Here is a 20,930-nt window from a genome sequence, read left to right as displayed (position 1 = left end):
TGAAGGGCCTTTTTGATTGATTATTAGACAATTCTGCCTCTGTGATTAATCCATATTGTACAGAACCTGCTACAGAATCCATCCATGTACTTTGACTTCATCACGGACCTTTCATTTGCAGCGCTGCCAATTCAGTCCTTGAATCCACAAGCCTGACGTGTGCGTTGTGATGCAGAATTAAAAATGGCAGAATTACACTGGGTGTTACGGAAATATTCTGCCTGTGTGAAAGGCCTCTTAGGGTGACGGGTCGCTATTGTAAGATTTAGGCTTCGGATCGCCTTTGCTGAGGTCAAGCAACATAAAGCAGGTATCATCCAACTCCTGCACAGGCTTATTAGTAAGGTTGCAAGTAAAACAAAACCCTGCAGGAACCAACTGAACCCTTGCCTGCCCGGCACTTACTGTACAGAGTATATCCCTCTCTATTAGCTGGAGAGCTTCTCCCTGCCAGCTTGGTTCTCAATTCCCAATCATTGTTTTAACGACTTGTTTAAAGGGTCCGCAAGGATAGGGACTATCTTGCTGATCGGTAGGGGTAAGAATGGGAGTCCCTTGTCCCGCAGTGAGGAGGAGACTGAATAAAGCACTGCTCAGTCAAGCGCACTAGTGCTGCATCCACTTACAGTGGGACTGCCGAGTTGCAACCTGCTTGGGTATTTCCATCACTCCCATTGAAATGCTTTACCAGCACTCCATTCAGAGTGACGTTACTGCGGGGCGAGAAGCGACCCCCTCAGTAACCGGAGAGAGGAATACGGGAGTCCTGTTCTCCCGATCAGTTGGGGTCTCAGAGGTGAGATCCCTACCGATCAGCAAGTTATTCCCTGTCCTGTGGATATCCTATGGATAGGGATAACTTGATTTTCTGGTGCAGCCCTTTAAAAAATACTTCTGGCAACCTTAGAGTACTCACAATTCCCATTGGAGACTCATACAGACCAGCTTTCTGTGTCCCCAGGCAGAGCTTGTGTTCTCTTAGCTGCTCCTTAAATATCCACTTAGTGACTATCGTCATTATCCAGCAGGTGATGCTCTCCCCGTTACTCCACATAGTAGACATCCTATATATACCTAACCCCTACCAGCAAGCCGGCGTGAATATCACACTACAAATGTAGCAAAGTTTAACTTAAGATGTGCTGAGACAACTTTATGTGCTGCGATTAGTTTAACCTTTAAATGGCTCTACAATGGCTTTTGTTGTGCTAAGATAAGATAATAGCTTTTCAATGGCTCGAATAAAGGTACCTTGTCACAGAAATTTAAACTCTGCCACATGTGTAAATGTATGTATTAATGAATGATATTCTTGCACCGGGGCGCTCTGCAGTGTTTACAAAAGGTTACATATAATGGCAGCAGATCATTCCTGCATCCGTAGGGCATCCGATGGCCGAGATGTCAGCATTTTACAGTTTGGTCAAATGAACTTGTGAACATCTTGTAAGAATTTCTAAGAGCTGTGAAGGAAGTGACCCATCTAGGCAAACCCTTCTCTAAATGAGGACCCTCTAACAATCTGATTACCACTGTGGGTCCAACAAATGAAACCCCTGAGGGTCACAAGTGAAAGCTTCAAGTAGTGTCAGACTGGGTTTCCTTGGACTCACCAAAAAAATTATTCTGGGGGTCCAGCTTCCATCTCTAATTATAGGGTCCAGCCAAGTCCTGGTCAGATGTTGCATGTTTTGTACTCCACCCCAAGGACTAGAGACATACATAGAACTCATACTGTATGTTCTATAAGAAAACATTTATAACACAGCAGGATTGGATACAGCGGGTCAGCTTTATGTATAGTGATACACATACATCCAAATAATCCAGTCACCAGACAATATACAAATACCAGCTCTAAACAGTGATTACAGTGCCGTTACCTCCAGTGATCACAAGTGGCGTTATATCTGATTGGAGTCATTCACTTTCCCTTTTCTTTTCGATCTGAGCCCAGATCACCATGATGACTTCTTCCAGTGACGACTTATCACTGTAAACTCATCTTGCCACAAGCTTCTCTTCTCCCTTCCCCCTATAGTAATAATGCTGCACCTTCTGTTGTCCCTTTTAGTAAAAAGTGACCTCCTCTATGGGCCCCTCTTATTACAGTGACTCCTCTGTGGCTTCTTTTAGTAATAGTATCCCTATGTGGCCCCTTTTAGTAAAAATGAATCCTTGTTGCCCCTCTTCATATTAGTCTCCCCTCCTTCACCCCCTTTTGTAATAGTGCCTCTTATATCATGCTTCTTAGATATAATGACTCCTCTGGCCCTTCTTAGTAATAGTGACCCCTCTTAGTAAGTGCCCACTCCCAAAACTCAGGCCTCCATCAGTAGAAGCAGCTTCTCGCTCATCCAGTAAAACTGGCTAATTCTGTGCTCTCTGCATAACCTGACCCAACTTCTCCACATCTTCTGTACTGTGATGGCGAGGCAGCGATGGAATGGGGAGCTAGGCCAATCAGCCTGGACCACCCTGCCCCTCGGACCCCAAAGCAGCTGTGTTGTGCACCGCCCTGGTGGCACACCACTGGTCAGAGCCCACTGAGGGGTCCTCCGGTGGGCCAGTTTGACAAGGACCACAAGCTTCACCCATGTCTTCTGCTGTGACTACTGCAGGACAAATGTTGCACCTATTCAAATGAATGGATGACCATGTTATGTTGCTGCAGCTCTCAGCTATGTCTAGCAGTGGGGGGACCCTATAATATCCGCGTGCCCCTAAAAGACAGAAGTCGTTCTTGAAATCCCCCCCCCCCCCCGATACAATTCATACCACAGATCCCAGGGTGGAGTTTTGCTATAAATACAAGGAACTGTAACTGATTCATGTTCTCTGGCACAAGAAAACACATTTCTTACAGATTTCTTGAATTTCATTCAGTTCCCGATGACTCAGACGCCTCCAGTTCCTGCCATGTGCAATAAAATGGGAAGAAGGGCTTGAAATGATTTGTGTTTCCTTCAGTGTTTCCCATTAATCAGATACAATGTAGCAGAGCTGATTTTGTCGACTAGTCCAGTAGATCACAGTCTCACCCTGAGACTTGTATGGCTTTTCATAGGACTGCTGGTAATTCAGTTTTCTCTGTTTGTGCTGCTGCGATGTGGCCTCCCAGAGACCCTTCTCCGGTACATACAGTGGGCCCTGATTATTCACGGGGAAGCTGAGTGTTTTCTTTCTCAGTACCCTCTGCTACAATTGCTGTTAAAGGGTCTCTTCCACAATTCCAAGTGATCCTCTATCCACAGGAGATCTACAAAATAGCGGATAACTTGCTGATCTGGTCACTGAGAACCCCGCGGATCTCAAGTACGGAGGTCCCGTGTCCCGCTCTCCTGTCACTGCGGGGGTCGCTTCTCTACTTGCAGTGAGGTCACTGTGAATGGAGTGCTGGCTGAGCGTGCGCGGACTCCACTCCATTCATTTCAATAGGGCTGATGGAAATACCCAAGCGGTATCTCTGCTGCCCACTAGTGCTCCCATTCAGTCTCCTCCGCACTGCGAGGGGTGCAATAACTCCATGGTGAAGAGGACGGGGGACACAGGACCCTCACTCTCGGGATCAATGTGGATTTCAGAACTGAGATCCTCACCAATCAGCAAGGTATACCATATCCTGTGGATGGGGAATAACTTACAATTGTGGCACAACCACTTTAAGAGTTGTAGACCTGTTAGGGGAATAACAACGATAGATAGATAGATAGATAGATAGATAGATAGATAGATAGATAGATAGATAGATAGATAGATAGATAGATAGATAGATAGATAGATAGATAGATAGATAGATAGATAGATAGATGGAGAGATGGAGAGATAGATGGAGAGATAGATGGAGAGATGGAGAGATAGATGGAGAGATGGAGAGATAGATGGAGAGATGGAGAGATAGATGGAGAGATGGAGAGATAGATGGAGAGATAGATGGAGAGATGGAGAGATAGATGGAGAGATGGAGAGATAGATGGAGAGATAGATAGATAGATAGATAGATAGATAGATAGATAGATAGATAGATAGATAGATAGATAGATAGGAGAGATAGATAGGAGAGATAGATAGATAGATAGATAGATAGATAGATAGATAGATAGATAGATAGATAGATAGATAGGAGAGATAGATAGATAGATAGATAGATAGATAGATAGATAGATAGATAGATAGATAGATAGATAGATAGATAGGAGAGATAGATAGATAGATAGATAGATAGATAGGAGAGAGAGATAGATAGATAGATAGATAGATAGATAGATAGATAGATAGATAGATAGATAGATAGATAGATAGGAGAGAGAGATAGATAGATAGATAGATAGATAGGAGAGAGAGATAGATAGATAGATAGATAGATAGATAGATAGATAGATAGATAGATAGATAGATAGATAGATAGGAGAGAGAGATAGCTAGATAGATAGATAGATAGATAGATAGGAGAGAGAGATAGATAGATAGATAGATAGATAGATAGATAGATAGATAGATAGATAGATAGATAGATAGATAGATAGGAGAGAGAGATAGATAGAGAGATAGATAGATAGGAGAGAGAGATAGATAGAGAGATAGATAGGAGAGAGAGATAGATAGAGAGAGAGATAGAGAGAGAGATAGAGAGATAGATAGAGAGAGAGATAGATATGAGATAGATAGATAGATATGAGAGAGAGATAGATAGATAGAATAGATAGATAATAAAGAAGCTTCTACATAAAGCAGAGCCCTGTCTTCCTTGTCTTCCATGTCTTCCCAGTTACAATGTATTTCGGCTTCCGTAGACAATTATTCCCTGAGAGTAAAACTTCCGTCTCTCTGTCTAAATAAAGGGATTTACGTCCAGCTGATATCATTTAACACGAGGCGGAGGAAATAGAGGTCAGTTGTCAGTCTGAAAGACTATTCTAATGTACTAAATGATGTCATTGCGAGAAAAACATATATATTGTGACCAATAATAAAAAACATAGTGGGAAAGATGTACTAAGTGGGACGCACCAAAGGTCTGGCTCAATTTGTGCAAAAAAAACTGTCTTACATGACTTGCACCATATTTATGATGTACTTTAAACACTTCCTGCTCTTCGCTTGGCAAAGGGGTGTGGCCTACCAGTAAGTGGTATGTCCGCAACAGAGGGAACGTGGCTTAAATGTGACAATGTGTGCCAAAGCTTTGGTGTAAAGTAAAAGGTGATGATCTGCAGTGCGGCAACAACTCTGAATTACAAAATAATTTACTATACAATGTCTGAGTGATTCCAGCGAGGCCCGGTCATCACTGCTAGACTAGCCGGGGCCAAGATTTCTCGGATAACCTAACATTTAGCTCTGGGTCTCCCATTTTCTTGACCATCTTTAGGATGTTTCTACACCCTGATTGGAGTCAAATCCAGTTGATTGTACATAATTTAAAAGACCCCCCGTCTATAGAAGGTCTCACAGCTCACAATGCATATCAGAGCCAATACCAAGCGATGAAGAGGAAAGAACTGCCTGTAGAGCTCAGAGACCGGATTGTGTGGAAGCTCAGATCTGGGGAAGCTACAAAAAGCTTTCTGTTGTACTGAAAGTTCCCAAGAGCCCAGCATCCTCCATGATTCTTACATGAAAGAACAACCAGGACTCTTCCTAGACCTGCCGACCCCCAAACTAAGTCATTGGGGGACAAGAGCCTTGGTAAGAGAGATGACCAAGAATCCAACGGTCATTCTGGCTTAGCTCCAAAGATCCTGTGAAGGAAACTTCCAGAAGGTCAACCATCACTGCAGCCTCCGCCAATCTGGGCTTTATGGCATAGCGGCCAGAAAGAAGCTTCCTTAGTAAAAGACACATGGAAACCGCCTGAAGTTACCAAAAAGCACCTAAAGGACTTTCAGACTGCGAGAAATAAGATACTGGTCTTTTTGGCCTTAATTCTAAGTGTTATTTCTGGAGGACACCAGGCGCCGCTCATCACCTACCCAACACCATCCCTACAGTGAAGCCTGGTGGTGGCAGCATTATGCTGGGGGAGGAGAGACTGGTCAGGGCTGAAGGAAAGCTTAATGGAGCAAAGCACAGAGATATTCTTAATGAGATCCGAATCCAGAGAGCAAGGAACCTCAGACTGGGCAGAAGGTTCACCTTCCAACAAGACAATGACCCTAAGACCCCAGCCAAGACATCACAGGAGGGGTTACAGACAACTCTGTGAATGTCGTTGAGTGACCCAGCCAGACTTGAACCCAATCGAACATCTCTGGAGAGACTTCAAAATGTCTGTGCACAGACGGCTTCCATACAACCTGACAGCTTCAGAGGATCTGCAAAGAGGAATGGCAGAAAAACCCCAAATCCAGATGTGCAAACCTTGTGGCATCAAACCCAAGAAGCCTGGAGGCTGCAATCACTGCCAAAGGGGCTTCAGCTAAGTGCTGAGTGCGGGGGGTGAGTACTTAGGTCAATGCAAAATGGGAGTTTAACTTTTTTTTTTTTAATTACAAAGATTTCTAGCTTTCTGTTGCCACTTTGTCATTATGGGGCACTGAGTGCAGAATGATGGGGGGAAACTTAACATTTTTAAAAACATTTTCCCAAGGCCACAACATAACAAAGTGTAAAAAAATTGGGAGGGTGTGAAGACTTTCCGGAGCGGCTGTATAGTCTGTATGGCGGCTGCTTCATGACAACGCATACAACTGCAGCCAGGGAACAGATCAATCTCTTGGGTTCTCATAGTTACCCTTTCTGTTACTACTAAAGAGAAGCACATGCCACTCATTTCCTTTCTGAGCCGCTTGCCCACGTAGCTGGATGCGACCGCGATGAACGCCCAGCAATCAGATCTGCACTGCTTGCTGCCAGATGGTACCTACCACCGAGCTGCAGACTACTTATTACTGAGCACTACTAACAACTATACTTTGCAGAAGAGCCCACATGAAATAGGAGCCGGCGTGACTCAGACTTGTAGCATCTGCGGCGATCGCTGACGTTACCGAGTAGAACTGGAATACTACAGACTTCTGGAAATAATCTATTTATTGTCGGGTATCTAAGCAACGAGCTCGGGGCCAGACGTTAGGTGTAAGATCCCCGGGGAGTTCCTAAATTCTTCATCCCCTTTCTCATGATGAATATAGTAAGGGGGGTGCACCGGGGGCTCGCCGGCCGTTGCTTGCTGTAGTTCTGCTTTGTGGTTTCTAGATAGGAAGTGAGTACAACAAAGCGTACATTGCAAAATCTATTATTGAGCCGAGATCATCCAATCACGAAGAGTAACGTTGGGCGTTTTTCTTGTTGTCTGATGAAAAAAGGTGTAATAAAGACCAAATGACAAAAAGATGTGACCCCCCCCCCCCCCCCCTTCGCCTCCCGCCGCCCGCCCATAGGTCAGGCCGTAATGTGATTGTGGAAAAAGGGTTCAGGACCCTTCCAGGAGATAGATGATTTGTTTTGCAGTTATTGCAGAGATCTGTGTGTCACCTAAATACAAGGATCACACCTCTGAAGTGTATATATATATTACGCTTCATGGCCTAGGACGACCTACGGGTTACATGTAATATCCATGCTGGTGTAGGGTTTAGTGATATTTCTGGTCTATTCTGGTGGTTTAGAGGTTAATCCTGTTGGTCTGGCGCAGTGCTGGTTGTAGGTGAGCTGGTATCATCTGTAGAATATTTTTCGGTGCCTCCCATCAATTATATATATATTGCACTAATAGGCAGTCTGTTTGTATTCTGCAAGATAGCAGCATACCCGCACCAAAACTGCTCAGTGAATAAGTACTGTACCAGAGTACAGCATCAGAATCAAGCTCAGAACATGGATTCGAGACCCAAGCTCCTAACATAAATACAGCACCAGAACTAAGCCTAGTGTATAAATACAGCACCAGAACCAAGCTCAGTACATAGATACGGCACAAGAACCAAGCTTAGAACAGAAATACAGCACCAAAACCAAGCTCAGCACATGGATTTAGCAAGAGAACCTTGTTCATAACATCAATACAGCACAAGAACCAAACTCAGTGCATATATACAGCACTAAAATCAAGTTTAGTACATAAATACAGCATCAGAACCAAGCTCAGAACATAGATTAGAGAACCAAGCTCATAACATAACTACAGTACTAGAACTAAGCTCAGCTCATAAATACAGCACCGGATCCAAGCTCAGCACATAGTTTTGCACAAAAACGGAGTTCTTAACATAAATACAGCCCCAGAATAAAGCACATCACATAAATACATTATCAGAACCAACCATTGCTTATAATACAGCATGAATCAACCTTGGCAGTTATAACGAAGCTTATATACAGAATACCAGAACCAAGGTCATAACATAAAGACAGTAGCAGAACTAAGTGATTGTGTTACGGGGGCACCAGAGGGCTGACAGTGATGCCTTGGAACATCAGAGGAGAAAAAGCAAGAAGACAGCTGATACATGTAGCTCCACAAAACGCTACTGCATGGAGGAAGATCATCATCCAGCCTGGTGGAACTTAGGATGGTGATAGCCCCAACTTTCATCTGCTTGATGGTCCTCTACAAGCTAGTGTCCGGCGCCCTGTGTGACCTCATAGGTTGAATATAGCTAAGATCGGCCATCCCTGATCTTAGCTTAGAGTCTATGGGGGTGAAGCAGCTAATATAAATATCCCTGGTGGTTTGCAGTAGCGAAGGGGTTAATGTAAAAAGGTAAAAATCTGAATAGGCACAGGACAGATTGGCGCCATTTGTCACCTTTCCACAGCATAGATGATGATCATTGGAACAGAAGCGGTTGTGGAAGACCATGACTGCCTGGCATGCTGGTGCCCAAGGGCAGGGACCCTAATACACATCTGCTCCACCCCCCTGTACTCATATACACCATCCTACCAAAGGTAACTGGCCCCTTGACCAAAGATCAAAAGTAGTATTTACTTCCATATGTTAATATATATAAGTAAAGTCTATCCAAAGTCTATCCGATAATCAATAATAGAGGGAGACGGGTTTCCCCTATATATAGGTGTCCCTAGTTCATGGAAAATAAAAAAGAGGCATAGCCCGTGGCCTTGAAGGTAAACCTGAGGATCCACAATATTTGTGGTGAAACACGTAGAGAGAGAACAGTTTGATTGGAGCTTATTTTTTAGGGTTCAGGCCCGGCATGTTTTTCACCTCAGGTTCCTGACCCTTTACTCTTGTATATCTATACTCTAGGCCTAACCCCCCCCCCCCCCCCTCCAACAAAACCTATCATAAGGGGTTAGGGCGATCATACCGGTGATATATTGTATAACATCCAATCATAATCTAATTTAGGGCGTCATTTGACCCAAGTAAGGAACTAATTACGGTTCCATGTTCATTAAAGATTGGTTGTTGGTTGATGGATGCGGATTGATACCTTATTAGTACTCCATTCCACCCCACAGCCCCGCGCCCAGAGGGTTTATGTTTTTAGAGAGTTTCAATAAAGATACTGATTTTAAGAAAGTCTTCTGTGAAAGGGCAAGTATTTTTCTAGACTTTTTGCCGCACTTTGTGAAGTCATATGTAATACTTAGCGGGGCTTCTTTGGTCCTAATGACATCAGATGTAGCGGCCCGTCTGCAGTGGTGCAAGGAGCGCTGTCATCGGACAGTTGAGCAATGGAAGAACGTTCTGTAGAGTGATGAATCATGCTACTCCATCTACACATCAGATGGACGTACCTGGGTGTGGAGGACACCTGGGGAACATCTTCTACCTGAGTGTGTGGTGCCAACAGTTATGTACGGCGGAGGGTCCGTTATGGTCTGGGGATGTGTTACATGGCATGGTGTCAGTCCGTTGGTTGTAGTGACAAGGACCATGAACACGGAGGTGAACCCAGACCTTCTAGACAATAATGTGCTGCCGACAATGTGACAATATTCTGGGAATGGTCGGCCATACTTCCAACAAGACAACGCGCCTCATCACAGATCCAATGCCGCTTTATGTTGGTTTGAGAATATGGATGTTTCACGATTGGATTGGCTGCGCAGAGTCCCAACCTGATCCCTACTCGACATCTTTGTATGAACTGAAACATCGGGTCAGGAAATATGAACAGCGTCCATCTTCTTTGAAAAAACTCACCAGACATTTGCAGGATGAATGGAGGGAAATACCAGCTGTAGTGTATCAGACGTTAGTAGAAAGTATACCATGCAGAGTATCCAATGTCATTAGGGCTGAAGGAGCCCCACTAAGTTTTAACATATGGAAATAACTACTACTTATGATTTTTGCTCAGGTGTTCACTTACTTTTTGTGCAGGCTGCCAAGAACGTTTTGCTATATGCACTGAATATCTTGGTCAAGTATATTGTATATTCTATTGTAATACGGAGATGGTTCAGCATATAATGTGTTATCCAGATGGGATATACACGGCACGCACATAGTGGAATCGGAGCTGTACATTTGGAATGTGGGAAATCTGTGACATTTGGAGTCCTGGAGTCTCCAGAAGGAAACAGCAGCTATGATGCCTCAACTTTCCATATTCCTTCTCCTGCGAGAGCAGCTGAGTCATAATCACAGTAATTCAGCCGAAGACATCTTATCCCCCAGTCTCCGGCTCAGTGTGGGCCCCGCAGGAATCCAGGAGTGACTCACGCGGACAATACCGTTCTTGTGCTAAATGGATGCGACTGCTAGAATTTACAGCCCATGGCTACTGGACTTCACACTTGGAAATGGAAACTAGATTAACCCCGTGATTCTGAGTTACTCGGAGTGTTACATGCAGTTAATGCAAAACTTTTCTGACCATTTCTGATCCTTGCTTGAATTCTGCACTGAATGGACCCTTTTTTAGAGCCCCCATCTAGTGGTGCGTTGGACCCCCATTAGCCTTCAGAACCAGAGCGGTTTGTTGTGACCTATATTATACTGGGTGATGGGATCCCTCTGCAGCAGTATTGGCCCTTGTGAAATTAACATGGAGCTGAGCATCAGGCTTGGCTGGGGCTTCCTCCACCATAGAGGGACCCGCCGGAGACTCGGGACGGGCCGCTACCACCACAGGACTCAGTGAGTCGATTTGCACTAGGATCAGTATTACAGAGAGAGTCATAAGGCTTTATAAGCTGCTTTGGGATGAGAGTCATAAGGCTTTCGGTCCCTGGGTTGGGCCAAGCTAAATTGTCTAGTGGTCTCTGTCACTCTGCCTCATACAACCCGGGGGCTAACAACCCAGCGGAGGCTTCAGAGAAAGCTCTGGAAAGATGGAGCTTTACTTATCTTTTGCTGCTGTAACAATTTTAATTTGAAGAGGTGGAACTAGTTCAACGTAAAGGCCTTAATCGGACCGCGGACAACCTGCACACAATAACAAGTAGCAGCAGCTCCAGAATCAGCAAACGCTTGCCCGGCACGGTAGAGAGGGCGACATTCTAAGGTGCAGGGCAACAACATTTTAGACCTCACGGGAAGTACCTTAGCTCCTAGACAGTCCTCCCGACACCTGCCTGGGGCGGAAGCTTTTCTGCCGCAGCTTCTCGCAGGTCACGATGCGATGACCCAACTCCCCACAGTAGAGACAGAGATTCCTCCTTAGGCGATATTATCGCCGTTGCTCTAGGGTCATGGTTCCCAACTCCATGGGTTCTGCGGAGGAAGGTGTTAAGGTCGGAACTACCGAAGATGTGGACGTACAGACGGGACTGGTCCGAGTCGAGCGTCTGGCCCTCAAGCGTCGGTCGGCTCGGAAGGCCAGGGACATGGCTTGCTCCAAGGTCTTAGGTTCAGGGTATGCCACCAAGAAGTCATTGATGCCCTCCAATAGGCCATCCAAAAACAAATCCTTCAAGGCAGCGTCATTCCACCCGAACTCCGTGCACCTCAGCCACCCTCCGAGGCCAGGAATTTAGAAACTGCGAAGGCAGCATGGTCAGGCTTGTCATATAGTTGACCCAAGGCAGCAAAAAAGGCGTCAAGTGACTGTCGGGTGGGAGAGTCAGCCAGTAAAGAGAAGGCCCAATTTTGGGGTTTTCCCCTCAGGCGAGTTATCACGAAACCCACTTTCTGGTATTCCGTGCCAGACGTGTGGAGTCGGAGGTCAAAATAGAGCTTGCAGCCTTCCCAGAATGCAAAAAACTGACTTCTCTCCCCGGAAAATAAATCTGAAGGTGTTGCCCGTGGTTCAGACACAGTTCCAGGAACAGGAGGGGGCTGCAACGAATACAAAGCCACCCGCTGCTCCTGATGCTGCAGGCGAGAAGTCAGGTCCTGAACCAGGTTCATCAGAACCTGGACCTGTAAAGCTAAGGCCGCCACGGCCTCCATAGAGGGGTTCAAGGTTGCTGGTCGGATACAGGGATCTGACCTCCTTTCGGCCAGTGTTACTGTCAGGACTGGGGTGCGGGATACTGGAGGTCCCTGAAAAACCCGCAACCCCTGTCCCTACGTACTTATCCCCCTGCCAGCGCCAGCCGCATTGAAATCAATGGGAAATGGTCGCGATCCTCTACCACTGTGGCAGGGGACTCTCCGCGACACGGATTTTCGTGATTGGGGGGGGGGGGGATATAAGCCCTACCCCAAAAATAGACAATAACTGTAGAAAAAATAGATAAATAAGAATACATCAACTTAGTAGCGCTATCCTCTTCAGCACGTCTTCTTGCAGGTCCCCGCACTCTTCTTCTGCTGCTCTTCTGGCCGGGGATTGTAAAAAATTTAAAAATACCCGCCTCCTGAAACGCTTCCTCTGATTGGCTTAGCACTGTGACCAATCAGAGGCAGCGTTCAGCTGCCAGAAGAGGAGCAGAAGAAGAGTGCGAGGACCTGCCAGAAGACGCGCCGGAGATAACAGCGCTACTAAGGTGATGTATTCTTAGGACCCCTGCACACGGGCGGAAATTCCGCAGCGGGATTTCCCGTAGAATTTCCACCCGTAGAAGCTGCTGTAGGATTGCAGGCAGCTGCAATTCATCCGCGTGAAATCACGCGCGGCAAACAAATCGCGGCATGCTCCATTTCTGTGCGGGACTCGCAGAGCCCCACACAGAAATGTCACTCCCCGGCCGCTGACTCCGCTCTGTGCCGGTTAGCCAGCAGCCGGCACATCAGAGAGCCGGAGCCGCTGGAGAGGTGAGAGCCACGTTGGTCCCTGTAGGGGCTCACAGTGGGATCCGACCCGGCCGTCTGCAGGCGGCCTTATTTATATACTTTTTTTTACAGTTATTGTTTATTTTTGAGGTAGGGCTTATATTTCAAGCCCCCCCCCCCCAAAAAAAAAAAAATCCTCGTCGCGCAGAGTCCCCTGCCTGGCACAGCAGTGGCAGAGGATCACAAGCATTTCCTATTGATTTCAATGGAACTGGCTCTGCTTCCGCCGGCCCCATTGAAGCCAATGGTAGAAGATCACTATCTCCTGCCACAGCTGTGACAGCCACGGCAGGAGATTTCTTCAGCCCTGCTAGGATGGGAGGATGTTTCCCTGCGAAAATGCCTCACATCCAGGGATTCAAGAAGGATTGCGAGACCGATATCGGGGCGTCAAATATTATGAATGTCACCTTGTAGATGGGGGCTCTGTTAGAGGTTTTGCAGTGGAGCTTCATTAAAGGGGTTTTTCACATTAAATTATTGATGACCTATCTTAAGATAAATCATCAATATCAGATTGGTGGGGACCTACGGCACAGGATCCCTACTGATCAGCTGATTGAAGTGACAGTAACACTTGGGTGAGCGCCCCTGTTATAGTAAACCAGGATGGGGGTCATGGTTTTGGCTGATGGTGTTAACCCCATGGCAGCCGTTACTACATGCAGCATTCCCCAGACAGCTGCACTACAGTGAAAGGTGGGGATGATGGTGAAGGGCCGACTTCTACTCCCTGGTATGTTGGAGCGGTGTAGTGTAATGTCCCCCGCGAAAAAAAGAGTCCAGAGAGCCAGGGTAAGGGTAACAGTGTAACTTATGTTTACTTCATCCATAACACAAAGGTTAAACATCAAGTAGATAAAGGCACAACACTGTGTAATTCAATTTCCGAGTCCAGTCCTGAGGATGGTCGTTAAGCAAATGCCACCTTGTTTTGCTCCGTTCTGCTAGTGTGGGTTTAACACCACGGCCTTGGAATCTGTAATCTGACTGCAGCTCTGTACTGCTGATGTGGGTCTTGCCCCACGGCCCTGGAGACTGCAGCTGTTCTGTATACCGCTGCTCCTGCAGGAACCTAATCCAAGAAGGTCTGTGAGCTTCCGTTCCCTAACCCAGTTTACTACTTTACAGTACACTGTACTCTCTCCTAATCCCGACCGAACCTTCTGCTCATCCCATTTCTTAGTGCTGATTAGCTGCAGCTGAAAGGCGTTGAGTTACTCTACTCTATCCAACCACCATCGTCAAGTCTAGATGTCAACAAAGAGTACAACACATTCAAAGGCACATTTATACAATCTTCTCAGAACTATCAATATCATTATGAAGTGACAGTTTTGGGTCACTAGTAGGGTTGCCACCCAGCTGGTAATTCACCGGCCTGGCCCGTATTTTGCCCTCCAGGCCAGTGCCCATATTTTTTTTACCGGCTATGTTACAGGCCGGTATTTTTTAATACCAGCCCCAATCTCCCATCTGACACCAAGGCGGGTATTCTCAGTGATTCCCAACCGGGGTACCGCAACTCCCCGCTGGTAATCACAGTGGGGGGGGGGGAGTGTAATACTCACCTACCACCGGTGTCCCGGTTCGCTTGCAAGTCCCCGTTGCCGGCAGAGCATTTCTTTCTGGAAGCGGGGCTTGAATTCCCTGCCTTCAGCAAAGATAATGCTCTGATAGGCTAGCCAGCATCGGCATCAGCCAATTAGAAGCGGTGCTTGGTTAACAAATCACAGCCATTCAATGACGTTATTCAATGGCTGTGATTGGTTAACCCAGCGCTGGCTTTCATTGGCTGACGCTGGTGCTGGCTAGCCAATCAGACCATTATCCTTGCTGGAGTCGGGGAATTTAAGCCCCACATCGCAGCAGCCTACAGAAGCGACAGGGATCGACAAACGCACTGAAACGCCATCCGTAGGTGAGTATTGGTGTTTGTGTTTTTAGGTGTAGTGTAGTTAGGGGTTATTTTTGTGTATGTTTTTTTTCCAGAATTTTGGGTGGGAAGTAGGGTGTGCGTCTTACAGTATATGGGTTGGGGGGAACTATTACTAATGAGGGGGTTACTACTATTGCTGGAGGGGGGTTAATATTGCTGAGGGAGGTTAATATTATTACTGAGGCGGGGTTAATATTATTGTGGGGTTAATATCACTGTGGGGGGGGGTCACTATTTCTACTGGGGCCACTGTGGGGATCACTATTTCAACTGGGGCCACTGTGTCAAGTGATGCAGCAGCCAGTGAGGCTGCAGTCACTAGAGGCCACCTGGTGACCAGAGGTCAAATAATATGCCGTAATAAGCCACGCCCTCAAGCCATGCCACTTTTTACCGTGGCCGGTATTTTTTCATGACAAAGGTGGCAACCCTAGTCTCTAGACTTTCACTTCACAGCACAGCAGGCACAGCATCATACATTTTATAGTGGCTGTACTTGGCACTGCAGGTCAAAACGCAATGACTTGAATGGGACGAAGCTGCTCTCAGGCCACGTAACTGATGAATCTGATGTCAAAGGCCTGAAAAGGCTCCAGAATTCACCCAAGTGCTGTGGACACTTCAATCAACTGATCAGCAGGGATCCTGAGCACCGCACCCCGTCGATCAACTTTCGATGACCTATGCTGGTCACTGTGGAGTAGAGGGGTCCGAGGAATAAAGAGCTCTTCATTCTGAGAGCAGCCAGCCAGTATTGTACCCCCAGTCACGCATGTGTTGTTTGATACTGAATCGGGTTCCATTGCAAAGTCGCGGCGCATTTAAATTTCTCATCCCTATTATTGGGGCTCCACCTTCCAGTTATAAGCGACATGGCGGCACTGCAGTTGGTTCCTAGGAATTCAAAAGCTCGACAGGGTTTGGTCCGCTGTCCTTAACATTGATATCGGTGTCAACGGAAGTGCGTGGGAGAAATTGTCCTGCTATCTCTTTAAAATTGCGCATTGACTGCATCGTTCCTGGGAGGCAGAACTGCTTGTTCAGAAAGCCAAGGATAGTCAACGTACCTCGTGTGAATACCGAGCAATGCCAGGAGGGGTTGTCATGCGGAGAAACTTGAGGTCGCATTTCCGATTTTTTGCGAATATGTTGAGAAGAGAAGTCGGGAGAGCTGAACCTCCGAAGTGCCTGATTTATCTAAGTGTCAGTTGTTTGGTCGTGCGCAAAGAGCACAAAGAACACACAGAACACACAGAACAGACACCATATCACTGTAACTGCAGCATGTGAACACCGTACTGATACACAGATGAGACAACAGTGATGACACGTGACCGACCACGACATAATCATGTGACTGTCTGCAGACTTTGGAACACGTGGCATCAAGATTGCATTAAATCAAACTGCTGATTTCACTTTATTCTACATTTTATTCTGTTAGGATTTTATTTCATTTTGTTACATTTTTTCTCCAAATGCTTTCAAAAGCCGAATAGAGAATCATACAAATAGTAATCTGCACACCGAGCAGCAATAAACTGTGATGTAATATAGGAGATGGGGCTGGTGTGCAGCCGGGCACCAGATAGACCTCTTCTGGAACAAGGGGGTCCTTTACCCAAATCCTTGTCCCCATAGAGCTCAGCTGTGTGCTCGGCCATTCCCATAACTCCCACAGACCCACTCTGTTGTCATAATGCATACAAACAGCAAATACATGAGATGTGTAGATGTATGTAGGCCATGGCTGCAACAGATACAGTAACAGAAACACACGCCTCAACACTCATACACGTTAAGGCTGCCTGTCCACGGGCGTTGTGGTATCCCGCGGCGGATCTCTGCTGCGGGAGCCACTGCTCTGGAGCTGGCAGACGGACGTCCGCTGTCAGCTTAACTGATAGGCTGACCGCGGAGAGTCGCGAAAACTTGCAGCATGCTGCGAATGGCCGCAGGCAAGTGGAGAATCGCTATGATTCTCCGCTCGTGGACAGGGGAAAGCTTTCACTGCGTTCCCCACCGCCAAATTATCGCCTCGGGGAACGCAATGAAAATACACCCGTGGATAGGCAGCCTTAACCATTTCCAATCCACTGTCCGACATCTTCCGACATTCTGATTAAAGCTTGTACAGCACCAATGTCAGAAGACGTCCGACAGGGTGTTCTTACCGTCTATTACCAGCCACTCCGCTGTCAGAGCCTCTCTGGCGCACGCACACTGGCTTTAGCCAGCAGATGGCATTGTTGTATTACAGCAAAAAGAGAAAGCCTTTTAGGAAACCCTGAATCCAAAATTGGATTGGAAAAGGTTAATATCTGAATAAAATTGTACTACCCCATTTACTCATCTGTCCCAGGTGCATCAGTGAGAGTATATAGCCAGGTATCCCGCTTTCCCATTGATTTTGAGGCTTTTGGCCCAAGGAGAGGTGTTTTTTAGGGTTAGGAACCAATCCAATAAGGTTTGCCTGGACGCGGCAGATGGGCCCACATGTTTTGATCAAAATATGACACTTATGCAGGTTTATGCAGATATTAAATGTGTATGTGTGCTGAAGTCTGTGCTTCTCTTGTCATAATGGATGTCATGGAACCCCTTTCTCCAGATGTGGGACTCCCACCTACCAGACATGTATGTTTGAGATGGTAAATACAAATGTGTTAATGGATGGACATCCGAGTAACAAGAAAAGCCAGCGGTCCCGTTGAGGTTACCGCCATTTTGACGCTAGCAAAAATGCACTATGTATGTATGTGTGTGAAAAGCCCTAACTGTGTCTGTGAAGAGGACTAGGGTGACTGCCTTCTTTCAAAGCGGCGTGCACATTAGTATTAAGGAATAACAGAAACAATCATTTGACTGTATTACCATATCATTTCCACAGGATGCGGCAGGAATCGCGTTGCTAATGAGAAATTATATCAACGATCACTTGACTGTTGAGGATGTGGCGCAAATCACATTAGTAATGAGTAATAATGTAAATGATCACTTGGCTATGCGGCGGTATTATTTCCACAGTATGTGGCGGGGATCACATTAATAGCGAGGGATAATAGAAACAATCACTTGACTACTAGTGGCATCATGCCACAGGATGTGGTGGGGATCATATCAGTAATGAGGAATAACATGAAGGTTTACCTATGTGGCGGTATTATTTCCACAGGATGTGGCGAGGATCTGTCTGGTCCCAATGGAACCTTTACCAGTCCTGATTATCCTATGAGGTATCCAAATAACCGTGAATGTATCTGGTATATAACCACATCCCCGGGAAGCAGCATTGAGATCAGTATTCTGGATTTTGATATAGAATACCATTCAACATGTAACTACGATGTGCTGGAGGTAAGTAGTTATTACTGTTTGTGGTATGTCTATATTAACAGCATGAGGCGTTAAGGCCCATTTAGACACAACGATTATCGCTCAAAAGACACCTTTTGAGCGATAATCGTTGTGTGCATTTACAGCGCAAGATGATCACTCAAAATTCACTCTAACGGCAGTTTAAGTGACAGTTTTGAGCGTTCACTTTGCATAAGTGTGTAAATGAAGGCTCACGCTGTATGCAGAAGACAAGCAGGACCGCTATCTTCTGCATACAGCTCTTGTCTTCTTGGAGCACTTAGCTGGTATACAACTGAGCACACCGAGCGGGGTATGCAGAACACAGCTGAAGCGCTGTCTTCTGCATACTCCTGCTGTGTTCACGGAGCGCTCAGCTGGTATACAGCTAAGCGCTCCGAGCGGGGTATACAGAAGACAGCTGGACCGCTTGTCTTCTACATACTTCTGCTGTGTTCTTCGAGCGGGATACCAGCTGAAACAATAGTATCAGCAGTATCCCACTTAGAACTCAGCGCGCGGCACTGATAAGACTCATCGTTAACGTAAACTGCATGATGTCTGTGCGTTTAGACCCAACGATTCTCACACAAAAGATGGCTTTGAGTGAATTTTGAACGATAATCGTTGGGTCTAAATGGGCCTTTAGTATTGGGAAGATAATAGTGAAGGTTCTAACGCCTCTCTCTGGCATTATAGAAGTATAGTTCTAACATCGGAGTATTATATGATATTACAATTTATTAATCGTGGTAAAATTGGGAAGACCCAGACAATATTGTGCATGGAGTCCATCTGCCTATTTGGACAGTATGTATAGGTCCCTATAGGTTACACAGACTATCCATTGATGTCAGTAGGCAGTGTGATGGCCTGGGCTATGGAACGCTTAGGATCTCCACACACACTAGACTTTACTTGTGTGAACCTGCCGATGACAGAGGGGCCAGACAACTCTCTGATGTGTGTGGGGATTCAACTTTCCGCTGACCAAGATTATTCTTTTAGAAAAAGGAGCGAGCTTGGAGTGGATCGGCCATTGGACTCACCAGGAAAAATCCTGGAGGGCCAGTCAGATCCTGGGGCGGTGCAGGATTTAATTGAGGAAGTACACTGAAATAAAACCAAAACCAGATATATTCACCTCACTTGTGTTGCTCCTCCGGCTCCTGGCCTCTGTAGCCCACACTACTCTCCTGAGGACTTTCTAGTAGAAAGATCATGTGACAAGCACATGTGATCGCTGCACCCAGTCCTTGGCCTGAATGTTGGTGATCACTTTAGCAGGAAGTCCTCGAGTAAGCGGTGCAGACTGCAGAGGCCAGGAGTGGGAGGTGCAATAGAGGTGAGTATACCTGTGTTTTGTTTTAATGTAGAAAGAGCATTATTAGATAATTTAGACCATGGGGGGGCATTATTACTTAATGAAGGCCATGAGGGGTGTTATGACTTAATGGAAATCATGAGAGCCATTATTACTTAATGTAGACCATGAGGGGTATTTTTACTTTTTACTAAAGGCTGTAAGGGGCAGTATGGATATGAAGAATATATAGAGGCTTGTAAAACAAAGCCAAGTGGCTGAAATATTGAGGAGTCAAAGATGTCTCTGTGTCAAATTCTGCAGACAAGTTGTAACCGAGAGAAGATATCATGGTATCTGGGCCGGACAACATAGGGCTCTTTGTGATCGTGCAGGAATATAACTGTCCATCATAGAGACTTCATTAATCCTTAATCTACACCTCCAGTGCTAACATGTTTCGTGCTTTCTAGAAAATTTGCCACAGTGAGCCATCTACGTTGCATCGGCTTCTCCCCACCAATGTGGCTGCGGTTGGTGGATTGTTGAGCCGTACCTACTTGTATTTGTCCAACTTGCTGCCTGTTTTGACCCACCTACAACATGGGGCCACTTTGTAATTGTGTTTTCAGGGCCACTTTGGGTTCCCAATCCCCCTGGAGGGAGCTGAATGTTCACATGTATGGGGCAGCAGGGGAAACAGCTGTCAGATGAGGGAAGGTGTTTCCGTTCTTGAATGTCTATAGGCAACTTTACTCAGATCACGGCGACGGCTGAGGCTCCCAGCGGGCGAACACTTGGCGATTAGCTTATTGCAAAACAAACCAAGTAGAATAAGTGCAAACAGACAATCCCTTTAATTCTGCAGCAGTTTATTACCTAATTTATAATTCTGGAGAGCAGATCCCATGATTGTGACCCTCAGTGCATGGAGTCATATATGGTAGAGGCCCTCCTGATCTGTAAAGGGTGAAATCCTTCTCCTGCCCCTATTATCCAGCAGCGGCGGGTGGAGCGGCTCATATAATACCGCATCATGCTCCCACATCGGCCTTCTATTGCTCACAACTTTGGAATGTCGACCGAAATCCATCAGTAAATGGAGCTAACAAGGCAGAAGGAAATGCTAAAAACAGCTTAAACCATCAGCTTCACTGACAAGACTGCGCACTGCAGCGAAAAACACAAACCCCACA

At 46.1% G+C, this 20,930-nt stretch overlaps 1 protein-coding gene across 1 annotated transcript in view; it reads left to right on the top strand.

The window, feature by feature from the left end:
- The window catches only part of CUBN (cubilin), a 258,671-nt gene that overhangs the window by 111,201 nt on the left and 126,540 nt on the right, over positions 1–20,930 (top strand). Inside the window, exon 25 of the mRNA XM_066584717.1 lies at positions 18,250–18,431. Within this exon, the coding sequence (XP_066440814.1) occupies positions 18,250–18,431 (182 nt within the window). The remainder of the gene's footprint in view (positions 1–18,249; positions 18,432–20,930) is intronic.

Source organism: Eleutherodactylus coqui, chromosome 12, assembly GCF_035609145.1.
Source record: "Eleutherodactylus coqui strain aEleCoq1 chromosome 12, aEleCoq1.hap1, whole genome shotgun sequence".
Classification (NCBI taxonomy): Eukaryota; Metazoa; Chordata; class Amphibia; order Anura; family Eleutherodactylidae; genus Eleutherodactylus; species Eleutherodactylus coqui.
This window is presented reverse-complemented; position numbering and strand designations above follow the sequence as displayed.